The sequence below is a fragment of the Maylandia zebra genome, linkage group LG12, assembly GCF_041146795.1.
Source record: "Maylandia zebra isolate NMK-2024a linkage group LG12, Mzebra_GT3a, whole genome shotgun sequence".
Classification (NCBI taxonomy): domain Eukaryota; kingdom Metazoa; phylum Chordata; class Actinopteri; order Cichliformes; family Cichlidae; genus Maylandia; species Maylandia zebra.
The window spans coordinates 21,342,205-21,360,282 of NC_135178.1; the positions used below are offsets into that span (position 1 = coordinate 21,342,205).

General features: G+C 43.2%; 1 protein-coding gene across 4 annotated transcripts in view; it reads right to left on the reverse strand.

Moving 5' to 3' along the window:
* Window positions 1-1,604: 1,604 nt before the first annotated feature.
* Window positions 1,605-18,078, reverse strand: part of ebf2 (EBF transcription factor 2) — a 28,478-nt gene continuing 12,004 nt past the window's right edge. For 2 of the 4 annotated variants that reach the window (XM_004544627.2, XM_004544626.2), the window contains exons 7-16: window positions 8,868-8,949; window positions 7,259-7,400; window positions 6,098-6,228; window positions 4,980-5,106; window positions 4,795-4,883; window positions 4,611-4,676; window positions 3,893-4,067; window positions 3,619-3,801; window positions 3,336-3,506; window positions 1,605-3,161 (exon numbers count right to left, since the gene is read on the reverse strand). In XM_004544627.2, coding sequence (XP_004544684.2) covers window positions 3,130-3,161; window positions 3,336-3,506; window positions 3,619-3,801; window positions 3,893-4,067; window positions 4,611-4,676; window positions 4,795-4,883; window positions 4,980-5,106; window positions 6,098-6,228; window positions 7,259-7,400; window positions 8,868-8,949 — 1,198 coding nt within the window. In that variant the 3' untranslated portion in view covers window positions 1,605-3,129. Of the gene's footprint in view, window positions 3,507-3,618; window positions 3,802-3,892; window positions 4,068-4,610; window positions 4,677-4,794; window positions 4,884-4,979; window positions 5,107-6,097; window positions 6,229-7,258; window positions 7,401-8,867; window positions 8,950-18,078 lie in introns of all 4 variants that reach the window. The other 2 variants (XM_004544625.2, XM_012917236.2) reach the window with 1 other exon arrangement.

Genomic DNA, 18,078 nt, shown 5'->3' on the forward strand with positions numbered 1-18,078 from the left:
GAATCGGGGTCCAGTGGTCTAATGGGCAACAATGCTGGTTTTACTGATGGGCCAAAGGCAAAGGACACTGACTGGGTGTGTGGAAGCCAATCTACCCATCTATTTGACAAAACAGTGGGCCACCCCTGTCAAGCGCTGCCTCAGCCTGCCTAATAAGGCACGCACACCCATGAAATTATGCCTTATATGAGAAAGGGGTGTATATTTTACACACATGCACACATAGACCTGGGGCTAATGTCAGCCCTAATGCATGGCCACGCTGTGGCCAGAGGGCTAATTGGGTATATAAACACAAACACATCCCTTGAGAGGGAAGAAGGCAAGGGTGCATTTTGTGCTCACTCTTTTGTGAGGGTGACAGTACTTTAACTAAAACAGCAGTATCTATAATAAAAGATGACGCAGTTGCTCTCTAGCAGTTATGCTCATTTGCAGCTGTGCTCTGAGTGTAATGTGGAATGACTTGGTGGCAGGTGGCATCTCATCCTGTCTTTATCCAAATTGTGATCAGGAAACAGTAAATGGTGCTGCCGCACTCGCATCAGCAGCAGCAACAACATAACAGTCTCGTGGAAGAGCAGCATATGGCTCCTGCACCACTGGACAGAAGGAGCACTCAGCAAGATGAATGCTGAGGTGCTGGCAACAAAGCTGACTTTAACTTGTCAAATTAACAGCATATCAAAGGAGAGACAGCAACAGGGAGCGATGATGAGGAAGAGGCAGCTGCAAGTGCTACTTGATGGTGACAAAGACTGCATGGTGACTTGCAGAAACATCGACTCGCTGCTGAGGTCAGTGTCAGATATTTGAAGTCGGCGTGTCGCTCACTGTCACCGAACAGAGTTTTTGAAACGCAGTTCGACCATATGTGCTCAGTACAAACACACACGGCACATGCAGACATGCATGCGCCGGGTGCTACCCTACCCCCTCACTGCTTTGAGGGCTATGTTAATGAAACAGTTGCTGTTTCCTGGCATAACATTAATTACCCGATCAAAATAGAGTGGGTAATTAACTGCCCTTCTTTACCAGTGCTAATTACATTAACAGAGAAGGGCCATTTGAGGGAGCAAAAGAAAGGGGAGAAGGAAAGTAGAAATACAGCGGTACCACGCAGAGGCTGAAAAACAAGACAGTGAGGCAAACGCTTGTATGTATGTTTTAAGAGAGAGAAAGAGACAGAGAGGAGGAGGCCTCATTGGAGGGAGACTCATGTGGTTCTCACTTGGGCCCCCAGAGGCTTGGTCCTCAGAGAAAAGCAGGCTTATTGGAGAGAAGAGAGATGGAGAGAGGGGGGTGTTGTTTATCTTGACATGCTCTACTCAGTCTTTAACGCTCGCATCACAATTAAGATGCTGCGGCTCATCAGCTATGTATACAAAACAGTGTAACAAGCTGCACGGGCACACAGGTGACGGGCGCAGTCAAAAATAGATTCAGCACAACCTTGAGTTGTGGAGCACTGTGGTAAAATCTTAATGTCCAGTAAACTGTCTGATAATCCAGTGTGTGTGAAAATGAATGCCAAGACAGTTTACAATTTAACGCAGGGCAAGAAACAAAGCAGCTTGTATCAACATCACACCTTTTTTTTTTTCAGTATCCATTTTATTTGGAGCACAAAATATAATTACACCTTGAGATATACAAATCACATTTGCAACTATTTTTTGTATCATTTCAAAGAAAGATGGCTTCAAAAACATAATATTAAATTGCTAATAATTTTTAAATAAATAAAATTAACCAAACTCTAAAAACAATTTTGCAAGAGTCATCTGTTCTTTGTGTTCTTTGTTTTTCGAGTCCTGAGAATGCAGTTTGTGTCATACTGAAAAAAATGTAAGTAAGGAAGTACAAGTAAAAACAGAATGATGAGGGTCAGTGAACATCTAATACGCCCGCTTCTTTTCTTTCTTTTTGAGCATTTGTGCTTTTATTTACCGTACTGCATAGTGACTAGAGACCTGTACAGGGCTGAGACATTTAACATGGATGTGTAAAATGTAAAAGTCACAGTCGTATATATTTAAATTTGTAATGTGAAGTGAAAAAGTACCAGGGCATCGGTGTAAGAGAGCATGCATTTAAAGTGAAATTAAAAAGGGATAAGGCTAACTAACATTTCCTTTACACAAGGAGAATCACCTTCTGCAACATATATATCATTATGCAAGATCCTGCAAACTGGGGATGTTTACTTAAAAAAAACAAAAAACGAATTCATCTTCTATGCTGATCATTCATCAAATTCATTAGTAACCGCTGAGATAAATTCATGTCAGTAACAGCTGGAAAAAGTATCACTGTATAAAAACACGTTTATATTATTACCTAAACTAACAATAATAAGTTAAATTGCTTGTTTTTAAATAAATCAATATATGAATTCCTTTAGTAATAACCCTTGAGACAAAGAGCTCTCCCTTGAAAAACCGTAACGATCAGAACAAAAAATAAAGGGTTTGTTTTTCTGGAATGTAAATTGTCTTCAAAAAGTCTACTACAAAAAAACCTCTCACTAACTCACAGACGGTTTACACACATGCCGTTTAACGTGTCCATACGCAGACAGAATAGCACCCTGCTTTTTAGAGCTGCAACTTTTTATCTGAGTTGTCTGTCGTCCATCAGTGTTCAGTGCTCTCGTTGTGCGTCCTGTAAAACTCTGGCCATGGTTTTGCGCAGGTGTTGAGGAAAAAAGGTGAATACTGCATGTGATGGTTGGTCAGAAGTCAACACAGATGCTTTTGAAGCTTGAGGTGAAATTCAAAGCAGTCTTCATCTGTTTCTTTTCCGAGGCTTCATTACACACACACACGTACACAGCCGAATGTGGTCCAGTCTAGTGCTGCTTGCTAAGGATGGTCTCTGTGGTTGTGGGTGGATTATTCTCCTCCGTGTCTGCAGTGGATAGCTGGTCTTTGGACATTTTCATACCCCGTGCTGTTCATCCAGACGGATGAAAAAGGGACTAAGAAAAGGCGAGCATACGGGGTTGGGGAGGGAAGATATACAGTACATGGTCGCTAGTGATCAATTTTCCATTCTCCCTGCCCTCGTAGTGCCAAAAGAGGGGCTAAGTGAAGCAGTGGTCTGGGGTAGATTGGGGGTGCTTTGCTACATCGGGGGAACAACCAGGCCCGTCATTGCTGGAGAGAAAAAAATATACAAAATCTATGATTCGACTCAGTCAGCTCTTGCATTATTCTACATCCAGCAACTGTTTTCTGTCTTGTTCAGTCAAAGCTTTCGAGTTAGTACAAGGGGTTAGACTGCATTCATAAGTTCAGACAGGGGGGTCAGATAGTGAGTTGGATGACTACCTCTGAAGCTGTTCCCCCCTGAGGCGGGGCAGGCAGGGGAGGGAGAGCCTTGGGGCCTGAGGACGGGAGCAAAAGCACTCTTCTGTTTAGCAGCAGACGGGAAGGAGGAGAAAGGCAAGAGAGAAGATGAGGAGCTGGAGCTTCCTGGTATAGTGGGGCTAGAGGGCATTACTGTGGAACAGAGAGCAACAGTCAACTTTAAGCCTGAAAGTCATAACACATCTGCTTTGTTAAGTTCATTAATGAACACTTGAAGATATTTAGAAAGTTTTTAAGATCTTACTGTAGGGAGAGCCAGTGGGGGAGGCACTGTTAAAACCAGGAGATCCAGGAACACCTAGACTAGTCATGGGAACTGTCCCATAGCCTCCAGTCATCCCTCCACTAGTGCCATAGGTTGACTGCTGGGGAGTTGAGGCTGACGGGTAACCCCTTGGAGACAAACTGCTCGAGTTGCGAATGTAACCTGGAGGGGCCGTGGAAAAGTTGGGTTACATTTGAGCTTTATTAGCTTCAAAATCAAACGTGAAGGATGACTTAAGGCTCAGTTTGCTCACCCTGGCTGCTCTGTCCTGGCTCTCCGATGCTCACACCCAACTGAGAGGGATAGGAGCCCAGGCCCATGACACTGCCGTGGGCTGGTGAGCTGGGCAGTGCCTGCAGCTGACTGTGAGGACGGGGAACACTGTAGAGCGCCTCGGCAATGTCAGCCGCTCGTTTCAGTAGCATGTCCTACAGGAGGGCAAATAAAATAGAGAGCAATGGGTCAGGCTCACAGACATATAATGCAGTTTGGCCAACATGTTATTGCTGTTAATTAATATATCTTTAGCTTGGCAGTAAACACAATATCTAATATCTAATTAATGTCTAAAACTGTGAATGTCTCCGCTACACCCAATTAGCCCATTAGCTACAAGTTTCATACGGTGTACCAACCGTGCAGCTGACAGTTTTCTGACTCATACTGGTGCCTTCATGAGTTTTCATTTCATGTGCAAACTGAGAATCAGCAGCTGAACAGCCACTTGACATCCACAATCTAAAATTGTACTTTTTTGCAATGTTTTTTAATCTTTTAGCTTTCTGAGTGCCACACCTCTTTGGAAGATGCAGTCGTTATAATGAAATGTTGGAAACCATCAGTCATTTACATTAGAAATTCAGTCTATAAATCAATGCTAATTGTTAATATGTAAAAAATACAAAATCACAGTCATATGTGTACATTATTCTGGGCTTCAATACAATATGTAAAGAAAATTTCCACCAAACCTGATTACTGTGTGGATTTCCATACAAAGCTTCCACAAGATCTGCTGCTCTTTTCAGGAGGATCTCCTGCAAAAAACAAAAGAACAAAAACCAAATTGAATACAATAACCTCTTTATGACATGTGCACTGTGGTTTGAAAGATAATCGTAATATAGTAAGGTCATATATGTAGCTTTCTCTCACCTTAGCTAGTTTCTCTGGGTCACCAGGGTGCCGAGGAATAACCTTCTGAAGACGCTGAAAGCCATAATCTATGGTTGGTTCATTAAGAGCTAAAAAAGGAAGGACAAAGTAAGTCAAAATCAGTCTCAGTTTAAAATTCTTGTGGATAACATGGACAAATAGAGCACAATGATGTGTCTACATACCTGTGTAGATAAAGCGCCCGGGTGCTCCTTTGCAGAATTGCTTAGATTTATAAGACAGTGTGACTTCCACAACCCCGGGAATGTGTCTCGGAGGTGTCTGGACACGGATAGCGTGTGGTGTGATCAGCTGGGGAACAAACACAGAAACTGTGTCACAAAATGATAAGAAATTCAACATGAGGACTCCAGCTAAACATTGGTTATTTATTTCTGCTCCTTGTAAAAAAAAAAAGACTATATATAAAGATTGACAGAGACATATTATGTCAGTGAAGAAGAATTTGAATCGTTCTTCTTTGTAATGACCAGCGGGGGATGTTCAGGAGAACGATCCAGCTGAACAGAGGCCTAGGAAGCAACTTTAATTCTTCCTTCATTGATGAGGTCAATAATAAGGTTCCTTGTGCATCTGTGGTCACTATTGCTAGTTTCAGAGTATGCTTTAGGGAATGACTACTCACTTGCTTGTGATATCTGGATTTCAAAAATCAAGAGCATGGTAACAGCCAAAAAACCCAACTAAAGGCTCCAGAGCTGTAGACCCAGACCATGGTGTGTAAAAAAAATCAGTTCAAGGTTGGAAACAACCTGCATAAGCTTGTTTGAAACTACATACAAGGCCAGAAGTCCTGGTCACGAGCCATGCACATGACTTTTACTCATGGTCTGGAGCTCAAGTCAAGTGTAGCTGGACTATTTTTTAGTTCAGTTTTCAAAGTGAAACTGGCATTTGGCCAGGAAAAGACACACAAGTGGCAAATTTCAAGCCATCAAAAAGTGGACTACTATCATTAGCTTAACCTCTTAAGCCCCAACGCCCCCTGATACGGGGGCAAAAGGCAGGAGATCAGTTAGGCTTGGGGCTTAAGAGGTTAACTCTGTGACACCCTGGTGACATTTGTCATGCTATGACAGCTGCCACTGGCATTTAAAGAAATATCCTCACCACCGTGTCCTGTAAATGTTCAGGCTACTTCTACAGTGCACAGTCTAATTTTCAGTACACAATCTAATTTTGTGTAGGCTGCACCTGAGTAACTGAAATAATGTGATAAAGCATAAGTTTTCATTTTTAAATATCTACCACCATTAGTGTGATGTTATGAAGATGCTCTTACCTCGCTCCATACGAGCATGCTTCCAAACACCACTTGTAGCCCGTCAAAAAAGTTCTCCCCAATGACTATGACCATTGCACCACCGGTGGTCCAGCCCTCACTCGGACTGATGGCTTTGATACATGGGGTAGCTAAACAGAAGAGCAAAGCAAGATTCACTTCAGCGGTTTCAATACAGGATGTTCAGCAGTTGAGAAAAGAAGATGTGCAACGGAAGTGGAGATCTGATGAAGACTGTTTTAAAGATGCTCTGTAGTTCAGGATTGTGCAAAACAAGTTCTAAGATAAAGTTACAAAAGCTAAAAGCATTAGTGCCTGAATATTTCAACTTAATTTTGTTTACGATGTGATTTTTATCCACAATGAACTCGAAGAGCACATTGGAAAGATATACAGTGTAGGTCAGCAGACACAGCAGCTCAAGCAATGGACGTTAAATGAAAGAGATAAAAGCAAATCTCTATTAAAAAATAAATACGTTATGAAATGTATTTATGCACAGAACCGGAGTAAATGTTCTTGGTTACCTTTGACCACTGTTCAGATAAATAAGTTGTTCTTAGTTGAGATGTGATGTTGAAGATGGAGATCCGTTTCCAGGTCTACAACTGTAAACTTTGTTCTCAGGCTTACAATAAGATGGTCTCCACTTATATACGCATTTTCACTTTGTGGTTCTACAAAGCATTTTGAAGTGTGTTTCTCCTTCACTGTTTAGAGACTAACAGCACCGTAGCTGCAACACAAGGTGCTTGCCTGCCCTGTGAAACAGACTGGGTTTTGATAGTCTCGCATATGGAGCAGTAAGATATCAAACCACCAGCTCTGGGAGGAGTAATTTCACTTCATCACCTAAGCCTTGGTCACCCACATAGCACATTGTTTATTAGAGATGACAGCATTATCTTGAGTTGAATATTTTAGGACACATTGACAAGTATGGAATAAATGCTTTAATTAGTTCAGTTAATGACCTCAGCAGTTATGTTTGATATACCACGGTGATTATGATCGGACGTTATGCAACTCGAGTACCTGCTGTTCCCTTATGTTCTGTGGATGAGTGTGTCTTATGCTTCTTGTGAGTGATGCAGCAGACATGTAACACAGAAAAAAAAGGTACGGTAAATGAAGTGTGACGCGATGGCGTAATTGTCTTACCATATTCCATCGTATTCTCGACAGACTCGCCTGGCTCCAGTCTTCGAGCTCTTCTGCCATGTTTTGAGTTGTTGTGGACAAACATGTTGTCAGACACGGCTAGGACGTGACCGTCTACACTCACAGTGCTGCACAGGACCACCTGAAAGAGAGGAAAAGAGCCATGAGGAAGATACATGAGCGTCTATGACCCACTTAGACAGCATGCTGCGAGTCACAATCTCAGGTTACGACAGTAAAATCCCTGAGCAACGATTTGTTTTAGTGTACAGGTGATAGTCATATTTCTTAATAGGTAATGTGACATCCCCGGGATCTCCATAATATGTCTGCATTCTGGGGATGACACTGTTCCCGCAAGCCTCCACTCCCCCATCAGGTCTCCATATGGCCTCTCCTGCACTAACTTTTTGATTCATAGAGCATGCAGCAGGCTCATCGTTGTCTCCTCGTGATCCTTCAATGACAGCAAACATATGGACCAAATCTCCCATTTTAGCCAGCAGTTAAGGTAGTGGATGATATATTGTGACCCTAATTTGATTTTCTGGTCTCAGCATGTGTGTGTCCCTTCCCACATCATGAGGATGACATACAAATAATTAATGAGAAGACACTTTTCTCTTTGGAAAAATTATGAGTGTTGATGCTAATCCTGAGCGCAAAACTGAGTTTCCGCATGTTTATGAACATTTTTTGACAGTTAAAGGGAGAAGATCAATGAGAAAAGAATTTGAATAAACCATAATGTTTTTATTTTTATTTTTTTGTTTATTTTTTTTTTAGATATGTCAGAAAAGATCAATCTTTTTACTCCCTTTGAAATAAACACATGGCAGTAATTTTACAGGTGAGGGAACACGAGGAGGGAAAAAAGGAGAAAAGGCATATGATCCATAGGTGGTGGAAAAAGAGGGGCAGCTATAGGAAAATAACTGTAAATTATCGATCTAGCGTCAGACTCCTGTCCAGCTCCGATCACCTTTTAACCCGGAGATGACAGTCTCCAAGTGCCTGCGTGCTCATAACTTCTCAGCGTGTGTCACCTCGCAGGGGATAAAGCAAAAATGGTGCAAGACAGCAGGACGAAGACAGGGAAGGGACAGGGGGTTTGCTGGGAGGAGGAGAATGCCAGACAGAGGCCGCTGCTGCTGAAAGACGGCAGAGGAAGTGAGGCGGGAGCGTCCCAAGTGACCACTTCCTGGGTCACGGAGCATGACCTCCTCCATCTGGAGCCAATCACTCAATTCTTGACAACTTCCTGAAACACCTCAACCTATTTCCTGCACTCCAGCACCCCCACGACCAAGCCCCCCTCCACATATCCAACTCCTTTCACTTGTCTTTCTGTCTTGCTGTCTTCTTATTGATTTTTAACTTTCACCTTTAACTCCCACCTTCGTGATTTTCTCTGCTTAACCTCTCCAAAGGAGGAGTTTAAGGTAAAAGTGTGACAAGAAAATTCAAAAACAAAATCCTCTATCTAAATTAGAAGACACGAGGTGACATTCTCATTAATCCAAAACCTTTTGTTTTTTAGTGCCACGTTCCCCACTTCCATGCAAGCACACACTCACACACTTGCTGGTTTCCCTCCGTGTACTTGTACCTGAAATCTCCTCATATCCCTTGGGTTTCCTGCTGTCTTCAGACAATTCTGGTTACATTTCAGGAAAAACTTCAAGAAAAACCTGCAAAGGTAAATACAAGGACACATGTTTGTATATTAGCAACAAAAAAAGCATCACACAAAAGAATCTTGATCACGTTTGTGATTATTTGCTACCCTGTAACAAACTGGCAGTCTAAGAAGACGCTAATTATTTTTCCGAGACAGGTCTTGTGTGTGTAAGGTTGTGCGGATGTGTGCGTCTCTGCTCTGTACACATCTGATTACTGTTCTGTCTTCAATCCCAGCTGTTTAGTTTAATAATAAAGTCAATGTTATTACACTTTAAATCAAGTAATGAGATTTTGAAGCACAGTCCAGTGAAACAGCCACGGTGTTTCAAAGTACACTGGAGACAGTGATGTATGCCAGGAGACTCAAGGGACCGTGGTATCCCACAATGCCGTATTTGAACCCCCACATGGGAATGGAGAGGGAAATGAAGTACAGACAACTATAGAGAAAGTGAAACGAGGAGGTGGGAAGATGGAAGGTAGCGATAGAGGCACAGGCACTAGTATGGACATGAATTTTGTTTTCAAGTATATGTGTCTCATTACGTATGTGAGTCTACTTCTGGGTGTGATAGACTGTGCAGACACAGAGTAGGTGAGAGAGAGAGAGAGAAAGAGGTGCTGATAGCCTCTGCTGCACCAAAGGAAACCTGAGAGAAAGGTGGAATAAATAGGAGAGAGGGAGACTGTGGAGAGAGACTCCAAATCCCAGGTGTACGCAGTTCGGCAACATAGCCCGCTGCCATGGCAACGCAGCTCTGCCGCAATCCCAAAGTCCCCATGCTGAGGCAAAGACAGCGGTGGGAAAGAAAAGGAAACAACAAGAACACATTCCATCACTGAAACCCAGCGCGGAGCCAGGAGAGAGACTTGGCGAGGTGAGAGGCAGGAAAGTATATAAAGAGGACAGGTGCAGACAGGGCTCAGGAGGTGGAGGACTTAAAGAGAGGACATGTGTTAAAATACAATAAAATAGGAATGAGCTTTGCGCTGATGCAGGATTGTGATGTAATTACGCTTCTTCACTTCACAGTAAACACATCTGCCACATCTCTGCCGTGTCTGTGAGAAACACCCATTAGCACTCCAATAAAACAAAGAATAGCAAAGCAGAGAAAAATGTTGCACAAGGATGCAACGTATTTCTTTTGGGGGGTTTTTTAGTTTGGGGGGGGGGGCTTCATGGGTAGCTCCAATCCCACCCACACTGTGTTTTCTGCAAGTATAAGTCATCTTAATGTAGAGCGGTTGTTTGGAGAGGAACTTCATATTGGCCCCATGGCCCTGAATCCTCCCATCGAATACTAATCTCTCCCTCATTCTGTCAGTTTTTACTCGCTATTCTTCCATCACTCGCTCCAACTTCCTCCCTTGCGAACAGGACCTGGCTTCTAACTCCGTTCCAACAGTGTGTCCAATATTTCTTGATTTGAGCTATTTCGTCAGAGGACAATCAATATTGTTGTTGGCAGAGGGCGATTGCAATTTATCACTTAGATCTTAGGCCTCCAAACTCAAAGCTACGCTCAGTTTGGGGTGGAAACATGTAAAAGGGCACATCTGCAGGATTTTAACATACATGCAGCAGTACATGTATGTTAAAATCCTGCACAGGCAGAGTTTTAAAGTCTGGTTCTGGACTCTACAAGTGGACAATAATCAAAAGTGTCCCGTTTCATTTTACTGTGTCTACTGAAGGTGATACAGAACACATATTGATTATGTCCGGGCCAATGCTTCTTACACTGTGGCTCATTTAAAGGAATATAGAAGCCTTATGCATTAACCATTACATCACAGGAATCACATTTCTGGTTCAGTAAGCAGGTCCATTGTATGCCTGTGGTTTGATAACACTGGTTTCCTCACACAATCCAGTCGTAATCACTCACTTGACTGACTGACATGATAAATTTCTGCTGTAGTGATGCATCAGATACCAAAATCACAACCTAATTCAAAGGCTGTCTACACCGATCTCAGGCTTTGTGCACTTTCTGAGGGTTCTTGACCTTGTTTGTTGACTTCTTCTCATCATTCCTTGTTTGTATGACACCGGATGCCTCACACATGCACGCTCACAACCACACATCCGCATGCATGCATACATGCACACTCTAATACACTGACACACACCCCTCTGCTCCCCTCCCAAAAACCCATTGAGTCAACTTTTCACCCCCCCCAGTTCGGACGCACACAGCTGCAAATGCTGAAATTAAAGCGAGACATTGACGCATATATTAGCATGCATTAGCCGCTTCCCCCTGCCCACTTAACATGCAAATCTCCCAGCCCCGTCGCCTCGCACCTTCTGCCACACATTCATTTGCTGAATTATAATTAGACTAATCTTGCATAATTAATAAGAAGTCGAGGACCCTCTGTTTTTATCCCCTCCTCTATTGTGGTTGCAAAAGTTTAATATTGCTGTTGTTTGTTTTTGTTTTGGTAATGTAATACACCCACACACCTCCCCGTGCACACAGAAGAGACGAAGAGAACACGCTAAGAATTGGAGGTGATCCTCATGTCACAGGGAAATTGCAGAGAAAGGCTATTTTCAAAGAACTCCACCAGAGTTATCGTGTTTATATTTAATAGCTGCCTTGTTACACATCCACAGATTATACTGCTCCATAAAGCAGGTGGAAAAGAGAGATCCTGTTTTTATTAAAACACTGTCAAGTGGGTAACACAGTGCAAATAAAACTAATGGGAGGTATGAAACAATTTTTAAACTGTCTGCCTCAATAAATATTTGTTTTAACGACTGACAATTGAAGAAGAACTGCAGACTATAAGATAAAGCATTATTGGTAATCTTGTAAAAATGTATTTTAAAAATAAAACTTCTTAGATTAAGATTGCTGTTCCACATTAGTGGCAAATTTCACCCTACAGCATGCTGCAGTCAGCTATGAGAATCAAGTTTTATCTTCTGCAGCGTCTTCCCTCCACAGACACGCTTAAAACAGGAAACACAAACAAAACATAGAACCAAGTCTTAAACTTTGGGATCATTTTACACTAGAGCGCCACAGGGAGTGTGTTTTTTTCTTTTCTGTCTTCACTTCTAAATCTCTGTCAAGGCCTCCAGTCCCTTTGTCTACATCTGCGTCAGTTCCCAAGACTAAACACAGACCTCGCAGCATGAGGTGGGCATCCCAGGAGTGACAACTTGCTTTGCTAAAACTAGATCAGTGACCAAACTCCAAGTCGTGACACTAAAAACAATAAAAGAGTAACAGTTTTTTTTTAACACGTTTTCATTCTTTACTATGCTTGGTTTCACATTCCTCAGTCGATTTTAGCATCTGTTACACATGTAAGCATTGCCCTGCTTTACACATGGCCTTAATCATCCAGTGAGCACCTAAGCACCAAAGGACTTAACAAAAATTTTCATAGGCATTCATCAGCACTAATCACTGTTGACATAAACTGCCTTTTCACATAGTCGTAAAACACATCACCCACTATGCTCGCTGTAAATGAACTTTTACTGGTTGCAGTGGCTCTTCAAGCAATCTGATTCAAGCGTGGCTTTAATGAAGAGTTCAAATTAGCCAGGAGCACAGAAAACACTCCGACTCTCACTTTCCTGGGGTTGGCTTTAGTTTTCTAATTTTGGGTCAGTGCAGCAAAAGTGACAAATTTATGCTTTAATCCAAATATACGAGAGGAGAAAACTTAAAGCAAACTATGGGGAGGGGGTGACTGTCATCATTTTTGCTCAGCAAAAGTGGGATCCCTGCTGCTTGGTGAGAGGCGAAAAGTGGAGACGGAAAAAGAGACACTCTTCTTCATCATCTTAATAAATGTAATTTTTGACCCAGTCTGTAATCCCTAATATTCAAACTAAAAAAGGCTGCAAAATGCAAAAAAGATGAAGAGGCGGACGCGGAGGAAGAGAGGAAGAATGTCGACGTCCTGTATGCAGGGCCATCACTCATCAGACATCCCCTCCATCACCTCCCCACCGCCACCCTGAAAAAACAAAACAGTGTCCTGACATCGTGGTGGAGGGGAGCTGAAAGGCGGGTGGGGAGGAGGGGAGGAAAATTAGGAAACCAGATGTGAAGCATTAAAACATACTGACATGCTGAGGGCCTTCCTCTGCCACACTCACACACTGAGAACACTAACTCGTACAGCAGGCTAAGATACATGCACGCATGCATGTGTATGTCTCACACACACACAGGCCATAAAACAACACACACGTACACATGCACACACAAAGACAAATACTGACTTGAAAGCAGCCATGTGTGCACAATCAATCATGCAGAATTATCCACATTAGAAAAAGTGATGCCTAAAAAACAAATGCCTAAAAAATGTAAGCATGCTAGCTGATTTTTAATAAAACACGCGTGAAATGGGCCAAAACACGCTGCAGCTCATGGCTAGGAATGAAGATTTGGATAAATTAGGGAGGATGTAACAATTTTTCACTGTAAGACAAAAATCTACAGATGGGTCATCATGCATCACTGTATGGACATGCATCCAATTAGGACATATATTTTGGCTGAGAAATGGCTGGGGGAGCTTTGTTTTCCTTCATGAGCATAGTAGATGTGTATGTGTCAGTGGGGAAGAGTAATAAATACCCCTGGACCAGGGTCCCCTGGCAGACTGGGAGCTAGACTGGTCACCAGGGTTAACACCCGGGGCACCTGACCTCTGACATTGCTAATGGGGCACAGAAAACCCTCCACGAACTGATACCCCCTCTGTCGCATACCACCACAGGACCTTTCACACCAGTCGTCCCCAGTCCGCTCCCCTCCTCCTCCTAAAAACATACAGGGATATCTGTGGCATCACCTTCACTGCCCTTTCACCAGCAAATGCCACACAAATTCCCTACAGCTTGAGCATCTCTTTCATTTTCTTTTTTTCGGGATGCTTTTTAAACATATATGCAGTCGTCATCATCATCATTAAAAAAAAATAAAGCTTGACCCTCATCTGTTTCCACAAGTTAAATACAGATGAAGGCTTTATCTACTAAATGGATTGTCACTGTAGGACCCTGATCTCATTTGACAGCAGTATTTATCCTGTGTGAGCTGGGAAGATTATCCTCCATTGGCCAACTTACTCATGTAAAATAAAACAGTGTGAATATACCACACATCAACTTAATGCTGTGTGTTTTATTTATCCGTTCTTATCCCTACCTCAGGTAATTACACATCACTAGAATTATTTTGCTGCTATAAAACACAGATTTTATTCAGGCTTCTTCTTTTGGCTGTTTGTGTGAAGACAAAATGCAGGACTAAGAAGTTGGGCTTCAAAAAGGAACATGCTAACTTTCATCAGATACACCTTAAAGCAGACAGCGAGCACATGGATGAACTCAGCTCTTTATAAATTTGACTGGTGGATTGGCTGTGTCCCTTTTGGCCTCCTCTCCGTTGCCTCCCGGGCTGGCTTCACCCCTGCAACCCCAGCCCAGACCTACCCCGCCTCTAAACTTGAGAACTGTGACAAAGCCAAACATTTTAACCACTGGTGCTGATTTATAGAGCTGGGTAGCGCTGTAAAACCTTTAGGCTTGCCACTGAAAAAGTGACTGTGGCATTCTGGAGCTGGGAGCTTAAGAGGGCTGCGAGGAGGAAAGTGGAATGATGGGAAGGGTACTCAAGAGGCACTTGAGAGGTTTCTCTTGGGTGTAAAAAGTGTTTTACTGCATAACCTCTCACCAGCTGCTAAATGTGCATTTCAACAATTTAAAATGAATTAATGTGTTAGTCTCTCGAGCTTAGCCAAAAGCATAGCATAGAGACCATCCACATGGGACTGCGGTCAGCCTGCCAAATAGATAGATATGGATAGATATTCAGAGTCTAGAGAGCATGAATTCACAACCAGGACAGGGAATAGAAGTCCCATCAGTGGCCTGACCTCTCCCAGCATGCTTGGCGTGTCCTGAGGGACGAGGATTCAAAATATACTCTCACAACTGTCAGATGGAGACACGTAGCACCTTCTTCAACTGAATAGATTTCAAATATGCCAGAAGGTCATCCACGACGCACCAAAATCTAATCTTACCTTTTCAATACCCTTTCAATCAATCAGCAGCTAATAAGATTTACCAATAACGTGTATAAAGCTTGGCCCAAAAGAACAATGAAGCTGGGATGGATGCCACTGAGAGGGAGAGGAGAGGAAAGAGAAGCAACAACAGAAGGAGAAGAGATGTCTTCTTAATTAGCCAGTAATGATAAGATCTGACAAACAACATCTGTTTCCAGAAAGAGAGAGAAGGGAGGGTGGGGGGGGGGGGGGTGTAAAGAGGGAGAGGGAAGAAGAGGGCGAGAGAGCGGGATGGGAAGCAGCACGAGAGAGAGAGAAACTGCTGAGAAACCTGTGAAGCCTAGACAACAGGGACCTGCTTGTAAGAAAGTAAAGGGGGAGCGGAGGGGATGTGTTTGGGAGGGAACGCTGTGTAGCGTGACACAATGGAGAAAGGAGGATGAGAAGTATAGCAGAAGTGAGAGAAAGACAGACAGGGGAGAGAAATCTGACAGGGTTGAGGGAGTCGAAAAGCCAGGACGACTATGACAGACAGGAGAAGGAAAACAGATCAAAAGGAGAGAAAATGAGGAAGATAGACAGAAGCAGAGAAAGTGAGCTGGATAATGGTGCTGAAGGGAGAGAGGAGGAACGTGCGAAGAGATGGGAATGGAATCACTCAGAGGTTTCAAGGTGCTGTAATTTACTGTCCATGGCTAATACACAACAAATGTGTGGGAGCCGTGGACTGCGAGAGGAAAAGGGGAGCAGAGTGGTTGGGGGGCCAGGAGGGTGGAGGCTTTAGGGAGGGCATGCAGACTGTTGGGGCTCTCAGCATGCCTGCTGGGAGCCTGTCAGCAGTCACATCACCCCTTGCCCTCAGCCCTGACAGATTCATCAGGACCATCCCACACCCTGCTGCATGTATCCAAAAGATTGCAGCGACAATTGTTAAACTGCTTTTTCCATTTTTAATTCACATTTCCTGTCAGACTTTTATTTGTTAATGTTATGTTCGATCCAGCAATCATCCCCACATCAGACAAGCCACCGAGTTCTCATGAGATCTCGTGAAAACGCTTCAAAAACTTCAGGCTTTTAGCTCACTCTCTATACTTTTAAGCCCATTTTGGTTCTTTGCTCGCTGTTTGTTGCAAGACAGTTAAAAAAAAATTGTGTATTGCACACGGTCAATAGAAAGTGTGGGTTATTTTCTTATTTGTAACTAAAATCAATCATGAGGTCAGCAAAAAAAAAACATAAGAAAAAACTTAACTAAATCAAACTAAATCTCAAGGGGAACATAACCTGGGTATAGCCATGACTATCGGATATGATGTAACATCTGAAATAGCACAAAGACAGCAAATTGTGACAGTTAACAAATTATTAAAGATTATTATTAAAGATAATGTGCAGTATCTACATTGTGCTCTACACATTAAATTTGCTTGAGAATGGCTAATAACGGTCACACCAAAGATTTTCTTATTAAGATGGAAACACACCATGGACTTGCCTTCAGTGGGAAGGTTCTCTGCAGCAATCCTGCACTCATATGCTCCATGCTACTCCATGCTTGATTTTTTTCAAGCAGCTTTGATAAATGTACTGAAGTTCTTACGAATGAAAAGCTATTGTATAAGAACTGTGTCTATACACAGCGTCTTTGCCTGTCTGTTTCCTTCATGGACCGCAGGAAGTATAACTTTTGCCTGTGATACTTAATCAAATTTTTTATTTTATTTTTTAAATCCTGCAGAAGTGTAAATATTAGTGTTTGGAAATGCTTTCAAAAAGTGAGCGTCAGGGATTTCAGAGAAATCTAACTCCTAAGAAAAATAAGAGTCTTTCCAGATCCCAGATAAATAGACAAACAAAAAAACAAGGTGGCCTGTGGGGCCGGCTTAGCACCAGGGGGCATTGTTAAGTCATTAGTGAAATTTAAGCCTTTAACCACAACCAAACCCAGTCACCCCCAGCAGCAGTGTCCAGCCAAAGAAAACAGCCCCTGTTACTAAATACCACTGCTAACTGGCCTTTGACTCCAGCAACCCCCCCAACACACACACAAACACACACAAAAGATTCTAGATTCTTATGAAAGTCCAGTGCAGGAATGCTTGTTCGCTTGCTCATGATCTGAAGTGCTGCTAAATCACTGTAATTTGCCCACTTGTGATCCTTTGAGTGTCCCTGCTTAATCCCTTCACTGCTCAACCAAAGGTGAACCTTATTAGTGGCTAGACAAATGGGAGGGTTTTCCCCAGCATCCCACCCCTCCTCGAAATTCCCATTCATAAATATCCCCCCCCCCCACAGTTCATCCATTGGTAGTCCGATCCCATTTCCTGTCACAACATCTCTCCGTTGCTGTCTGTTTCCTACTGCCCCCTGTGTAGGCTCTCAAAGAAAACAAACCAGGCCTACTTCTTGTGGCAGAGTTCAAGCCACAACAGCCAAATGCTGGCCGTATCAGAGCAAGGGTGACCAAACACAAACTCGGCCCATAACCTTCCACTCATTATACACTTCCTGTGCATGCTGGAGTCCCGGGTATTTCCAGGTCACATGACACCAAAATGTAGAGAGCTTGAGACTTACCAAAGGTCCCTGAACTCATTTTCAGCGGTCTTAACTCTGAGTGTGGCTCTTACTGTTTGATGCGGTGCCTGTCAGAGAATTTGATATTCTAGACATTGCATCGTCTCTCCCTGTCTGTCTTTGTGTCATTCTCCTGCTTGCATTGCCCCAAGGGAGGAGCCATCCCCACAGTCCTGTGCCAGCTGCTCAGTGGTCCAGCCTGCGTGCCGCTCTGCTGTGTGAGGCGTTGTGCACTAGAGCCTCAGGGCTCTGTCGCCACGCTGCCTGGACCCCTGCATGAGGGGCTTGCTGACAGAGGGTCTGGAGGGACTGGACAGTACCAGCTCACCAGGGAGAGTCCTGTGACAGCGGACTGAGGGGGGCAGACTTTGTCTCTGAACATGCATGTGTGACAGACAGGTAATTTATGCAAAGATAATAATGGCTGCTGTATCCGTAACTAAGAGCGCACACATGCTTCTCTATGACATGTTCAGTTTCTTTAGTGTATTCAACAG